General features: G+C 39.7%; 1 protein-coding gene across 1 annotated transcript; it reads right to left on the reverse strand.

Annotated features, from left to right (window-relative positions):
* Positions 1-7,094, reverse strand: atp1b1a (ATPase Na+/K+ transporting subunit beta 1a). Its single transcript, XM_056751399.1, has 6 exons — positions 6,875-7,094; positions 4,225-4,353; positions 2,406-2,561; positions 1,884-2,068; positions 1,447-1,530; positions 1-1,367 (listed from the first exon to the last, which is right to left on the reverse strand). The coding sequence occupies exons 1-6, from the start codon at positions 6,966-6,968 to the stop codon at positions 1,110-1,112; spliced, it is 906 nt and encodes a 301-aa protein (XP_056607377.1). The 5' UTR covers positions 6,969-7,094; the 3' UTR covers positions 1-1,109.
* Positions 7,095-7,428: the final 334 nt, after the last annotated feature.

Raw genomic sequence — 7,428 nt, forward strand, 5'->3', positions numbered from 1 at the left:
TCAGTTGTCTGTCCATTTATTTTTTCAGGTCTTACCCAGATTTAAATAACATTACAATCTTTTGACAAGTGTTCCGATGTACAACATTGAATTTTAAGATTTTTTTGTACACAAACAAAATATCCTATAACATGGGGTACTGCTTTGCATCAGATAGGTTTCTAACCTTTAACCAGTGACTTTGGTATCTGGATTCAAACATATTACATTTTCTCCTGCTGACATTAAAAATGTACAACTGCATAAATATAAAATTCTTCCACCATGAAAATGGCTAAAACATTCATTAGAAAGTAACACCACACATCATGATGTCTCCAGAAGAAAAAAGTAAAAGTACTGAGTTGCCATGGTGACCACTTCAGTCCTCCAGGCTAGACACACAGTTCTACACTTAAAAGAATATAAGCCTTACACAAAAATTGTCATTAGCCCCAAATTTCCCAAATTGCAAGACAATCAAACGAAACGTCAAAAGGTGATGTACAAACATATTCCCCACAATCAACGAAAAATAAAGAAAGGAAAAAAGAATTTAACGGAGTGCAGTCACTTACACACATACACGCAGATCCGGGGAGTTCAGAGCGTACCATGCCAGTATTTTCAGTTTTTAAGTAGACAAAAATGAACACGCTCTCACTCACTCTCACATGTACTACCACATACGCACAAACACACCTTGGACCGCTAAGGCTTTCTCACATAAGACAACAGAAATTACAACATGGCTTGGAAAGGACCACTGTATGCAACTGCTGCACTGCAAACTCCATAAAGAGACCACACTAGGAAGAAATACTCAGGGGACAGAAACACTGCTCGCTACATCAGTAGTGGAATTACAATTTACAGTAATAAAATGAACGTCCCATGGCTCACTGAATATTCTCATTTACAGTAGAATAAATACTTAGCTATTGCTACTCTTCCTGTAATTTACATTCTAACCCTAGACATGCAGAGAAAGCTAGTGTAAAGCATACAGATTAAGTGTAGGTCCCGTATGTTGTGAACGTTGGTTGTTGTTTTTTTTAATCCAATTGAATGCGTCTAAATGATCACGTTTTGAAATGGGCAGAGGGAAGGTGCTACTTTCGTAGCTATGGTCATGATTTGATCAGCATTTTGATGTCAAAGCGTCCCTGAGAACGGTCTTTCTCGCTGTAGTCAATGTTTTCTCCGAATACTTTGCACTCGATGCGCATCTCGAAATCCTTGGTGATGTTCTGAAACTTGATGGCCACGAGAGGCTGGAGGTACTGCGGGTGTAGCAGCTTGCCGTAGTAAGGATAATACTGGAGAGGGAAACCAGAACCCATTCCGAAGTATTCGACTGGTCCGAGCTTATCTGCTTCCTCATCTCTCTGTTAAGATAAGGATCGTTCGTGTTAGATCTTTCTCAGGGATGCTGAATGGAGGTCTTAGATGTGACTGATGTCTTACCTTGGCTGAGCAATGGATTGGAATCAGATTGCCTTGATAGTTAGTGTGGATTGCCGCCGGAAGACTGTCGTTGTTAGGTGGAGCCTGTGTGAGTTTAAATATTAAACTTAATCATGTTGCAAATAACAAATCCGTTCTTACTTTACGAGCACACAACATGGCAATAAAATTAAATAAAATGATAAGACCATTCAATAAGGTAAAAGCTAATGTGAATTAATAATAAACAATACTAATAATAACTATTTTTCATTCCTATCTCTTAATTAATCTCAACAAGTTAACATAACTTAATGTAATACAAACCAATTAACAACGAGTGATGGTATTTTCTAAAATGATCATAAACCTCCATGACATTTCTTATTAGAAGTGCCGTTTCTAACATTTTTTTTTCTCCATTAAATCATTTAATTTGAAACAAGATTATGACTCACCCGAGGCCTGAAGTTGACAATTCTATTGAGTTTAACGATGAGACAGGGTTTGCCTACGTCAAAGCCATAGGTTTTGTCCGAAGAGCCTGAGCAGTCTTTTAGGATCTCCCTATCGAAACGGCAAGCCTTCCTGATGCCGAAGGCACTCTCCAGATCTCCGCGATCCGTGTAGCTTTTGGGTACAGCTGGATATGAAATCCATACAAGTCTGTTAATGCAACTGTATTTAATGTTTCATACAACAACAGCTCATGAACATGCAAGATGGCAAAATTAGACAAATAAAGCTCTAATTGTCTACAGTATACAGCATGATTAAAACATGAACTTTGAAGTAAATGAAGATCATATGATCATGAGTGCTCAGGATGGTTGTAGATCACTTCCTAGACGGTAACCATTTCAGTGACCTCTGGCTTACCTACTTAGGTCGCTTCAACATGCCAGAACCTTTATTGTCTTTATGCAGTTGTTCTAAAATCGCACATAAACATATAAAAAGTATCTTAGGACTCATTGTACCTCCACAATCCTCAAACTTTTGTTGATCGATCTGTTTCTCACTGCTGTACGGCACCAGAAACTTGTCAATATTTTCTACGTATGCCTTGTAACTTTTCTCATCACTCATGGAGAAGGTGAATTCTGCTTTTTCCGAGCGCGGGTTGTGTGATAGACCTGTAAAAAAGTAAAATGGTTCAGTTTAGCTAAACCCTTCAGAATAACATGCAATAAATTTTCATTCAGATGTGACTCTCTTCAAATTATCTCCCAATTGCAATGAAATCGGACGATCCCTTTAACCCCATCCATTCATTGTCATAGAAGTTTGCTATTCAGATCCTTAGCTTGGCAGTAATTTTCCACCACCAGAAGCTCACGGCCAAAATGGGGCGTGGTATGAGCAAAACCAGCAGATGAGAACGCGCAAACGGAAACCTTATATTGGCTGTAATGCCAGGCTGCCTTTCAACAGGCCGGCAATGACGTCCATTCATGTGCTTGCAGCTATACTATAGCAAAGCTAGCGGAAAAGACGAGCTTCCTAGTGTTGTGTGTAAAAAAAGTTGCGCAAACACGCTTTCAAGTTCACACAGACTCTGTCTATCCAGTCGAGTGTGTGAGTCTCCCAGCCTCCCCCTCCTCCTCTCTACACGCTCACGTGCTCCTTTAACACAATGGAAACTTTTAGCCCCGAAGAGGTGGGACTTGCGCAGGCAGCCTGTCTTTTCGCCAACCTTGTTCACAGCGAATAGCAGCACACCATGGTGATCTCCACTCATTCCTGCTCTTGTTGTCTCGTTCACCAGACTTCAGATCTCACTGGTGCCTCTCTTAAAGGGGAAACGGCTCTTTCTGGCACAGACATTTATGTTCGGTCGTGAATAAATGCGTCTAAATTTAAAGCCAAGACGGGAGTATGCACTGTGCAAACATCCACTGGCACGGCTGGTCTGGCAAATGCCTGGCAGCCTAAACGACGGGCAGGCTAACAACATCTAAACTTCCACAGATTACGGAAAGCACAGCATACAATGCTCTTCACTGTTATATTAAGCCTTTTTTCAGCCAAAGCTCAGTTGCTCAGGATTCCTTTCGGCAAAACAGGCTTACGGAAATCTTGATAAACCTTAAAACTGTCATAAACTATTTTAGTGCTACGTTTAAGTGCAGACAGGGTGTCAGCCCAGACTGAATTACAAGAAATACCAGCTTAAAGATGTGTAGATGTGAGGAATGGGGTCGCTCTCAGGACTCAAACAGGAAGCTTCTTCTGTCTGGTAGGGGGTGTGAAGGTCATAATGGCTTTCTGTGTAACTTCTCCCTTATACCCCCCCCCACAACCTCCAGCCTCTCTCTGAGGTCACACAGACCTTCAGAGCTGTCACATGGTTTACAGAAGCAATTTTAACTTTATGGAACAGTTTGACTGTGTATAAATCAGACTATCCTTTCCATTTTTCCATATCAGTACCATAAAATATTATGTAATGTTCTGAAAAAAGAAATCTGGGTTGCGTTTTTATAGCTTGTGATGGGAAAGCATTTTGTTGAAAGGACCACAACAGTTTTCAAATGAATGTATGGATGTGCTAAATGGTAGCAAATGCCTTTGGCAGTTAAAATATTCCTAGTTTCCTTTTTAAATGAAGCCATGCTTGAAAATAACAAAACATATATGACGGTTAAAATTATTTTCGCATTATTATCGCATTAAAAAGTACTCAACAGTTCATTCTGTAACTCTTAGGGTTGCCACTTCATTCTCAGAGCTCTTACGGGCCGATAATTGTCTTGGACGTGTAATATCTTTAACATCATGATTGATTTGGTTCTTTACCTGGGGGTGCCACCCTGTCCTGGTATGTGGGCTTGTAGTTGCTGAGAGTCAAAAGCAAGGCCTGGATGGTGCCAATGAATATTCCAGCCAAGCAGCCATAGAAGATTACATAGAAGGTGATGATTTTAACTGTAAGGAAAGGCAGATGGCATAGAATTAACTAAATGCTTAAAAATGACTTCGTTTTAATTTCAGTTTCCACAAACACACGTAAACCAGATCTTAAATCGATTAACTGACAATAATTTAAAAATAAGAGGAGTCAAAAATTGAGCATTTAATAGAAAATTCTCCAGTTGGACTAAAGTTTTATAAGAACATTAGAATCCAATTCATTTCAGCAGTCATAATAGTTTGAGACAGTTTTAGTGTTTGACATCATTTTGACATGAAATAGATTGTACGTTTTTGGAAACAAAACCACTTGTTCACTTTTTGCATAATAAAACATATATCTTTCTAATATCCATAGTTGAAGTGATCAGCGGTCTTATGAGCCTCGCATCTTCAAAGTGTCCGTATCTGTGACACATTCAAAACTTTCCAGGAATTCATCACTATGCAGTATCTGAGGTGCCAGCGACACAATCTTTAGTCAAGCTCATACATTACTCATGACGCCACCTCCCACAACTCAAATGTCCCCTGTATGATGCAACAACAGAAGATGAGCTCGAATCTGCAGAATAACGTTCGCGTGCCAGTCTGTACGCTTCTTGATAGTAGCAATGGCCCCCAAATGCATTCGCTATAAGCCATTCCCTACAAAACACAACTGTGGTTGCTGTGTGTCTTACACTTCCTTTCCTCCTCCTCTGCCAATACAAAACCTTAGAAGCATTGTATTCAAAGTCGAATGTGTTTCCTGTAGTTTAAGTTGCTCTGAACAATGGTTTCAAATGTGGGCAGAGAATAAAGTTCCCCATTTTCTTTTAAATGGCTTTTTAATGCCAACAGAAGGCCACATTCCCAATGACAGACAAGAAAAAAAGAAGAAAAAGACACAGGAACCCTATGGCTTTATACCCATCGCAGTTGTCATGACCAGAGGCCTCAATTACGTAACAAAACTGCGTAAATATACTTTCTTACAGATTTTCTAATGGCACGTGAACGTCAACCTGCGTCGTGACAAAAAAACTGCACGGGGTAAGCGACAAATGACGAACTATTCATAAATGTTTATCAAGAAGGAGGGTTTTATCGACACAATGAAGTCAAACAAACTATTTATAAAGAACAATACGAAGCTTTACTGAAATCCCACGCGTCAGTAAATGGATTTCCTAAACTGACAGCTTCCTCTTCCTCGCTTAACTCGTGCGGTTTACGCAATAGTGTTTGTATACTTAACTAACGTTACATACCCCAGGCATATCCTTTACTAGTCATGTTAGTTCAAAAACGTACAACTTTGGGAAAGTTCTTACAGCTATTTGTGTTTCTTTCAAAGCACTTAAAAGTACACACAGTGACACTAGCAGGCTAAGCTACATGTGACTGCCACACTCATGACACTCCACAATGTCAGCGTAAACTCAACCCCGCTTCACGATTTTCTCCTTTATTTCACAGTTTAAACTGAACATTTGTACGAATAAAGAGGATTTATTTGTACAGCTTTTGTAAGCAGGCCTTTGCGAGTAAAACAAGTGCACGGATCGATACAACCATGAGAAGTAGTTCAGAGATAGGAGCAAATGTTCAAAACTGATAAAGTCGCAGATGGTCGGCCACTAAAAGCCTACATTTACATGACATAAATAGCCATAAACACGGCAACAGGGCGATTTATTTTAGCAAAAAACGAGTCCTCTTGGAATGAAAATACAAAAGCACCTGGATAAACATGTCACTGTGATTTGCTTCTTGTAAACTAACATAACTGTTTATGTTGACAAAATCTTTATATGCTCTCCTACTTGTAAGTCGCTTTGGATAAAAGCGTCTGCCAAATGAATAAATGTAATAGTTTGACATTACTCACAACTTTCATGTAACCTGCCATTTAGAAAACTATACCTTACATACGACTACTCGATTTAAGATCTATACATGATAATAAATAACATTTTAGGATATAGCTGACAGCCCGTTTCTGTACTAAAACACAACAGAACTCATCATCTCGACCTTCAAAATGACCCTTTAACTTTCAAAGAGTCCTGTCAATTACGTTACATTTAACGTCTAATAAATAAACCGAAAACAATTTACTAGTGGGAAGTTCGTGCTTTGTTCATTCAAGAATTAGCACGCGCACCAATTTGTGGCCAAGTAAAGTTAAAGGTACTAGTTTGATCATTCATTACAGGACCTAACGTTAGAACTCAATCGTCAAGAGCACATTTCACCAAAGAAAGCACGTTTCGACACGACGCCTTCGCTCCGTTTTTATACTTCTCGTAAAAGTACAATCCGATCATAATACAGGCTCAGAAAGCCTTCAACTCGAGGCGTTTTTAGCCTTTGAAAACGAAAGTCACGACTCGTATAGCGTGTGAAGTTAGCTCAAACAGGTGTCGAGTCTTAACCAAGTCACTACGTTTCTGTGGTTATATTTAACAATGTGCCGCATCAATAATATTAACATCCAATAGTTCAATCCAAATGAAGAGTAGCCGAAGAAGAAAAACATCTTAAGACTTACACCAACTGGCGCCTGTGCGTCCTAAAAATTCCTTCTTTTCTGAATTCCAGATAAAGCTCTTCCATCCACCATCACCATTTTTATTTGCAGACATTTTCGGTACGTAGTTCCCTTTTTGGTTATGTTTAATTGGGCCTTAGTGACTTGACAGCGATGTTGTCCCCTTCCTAAATGTTGCAGAAAAGGACAAAGTCGTACCCGGTACCTTTGCTTGTACTGACTGTATTTATAGTCGGGTGCTCGACGCCGCCCAACGGCTGTTTTAATAAGTTACCTTCAAAAGAGGGAGGGCACATTCTGACCAATCGCGGGCCGTTTTGGATTTGCGTAACAGCTTGTTAACGGGGGTGGAATGCATGCTCGCTTGAGCACAGTTCAAAGCTGTTTCTTTCAAACTTTGCGAACGGGTTTCTTTACCTAAAAAACATCTTTCCACCCTGCTGTCATTATAATGCCATTGAGTGTCCTACACATTTCCATCTCCTTGTAAATGCTTGAATTATGCACTGCATGTTTATCGCAGACATCGAGGAAATGACAACGGATGGGAGTTG

The sequence above is a fragment of the Triplophysa dalaica genome, chromosome 6 (assembly GCF_015846415.1).
Source record: "Triplophysa dalaica isolate WHDGS20190420 chromosome 6, ASM1584641v1, whole genome shotgun sequence".
In the NCBI taxonomy this organism is placed as follows: Eukaryota; Metazoa; Chordata; class Actinopteri; order Cypriniformes; family Nemacheilidae; genus Triplophysa; species Triplophysa dalaica.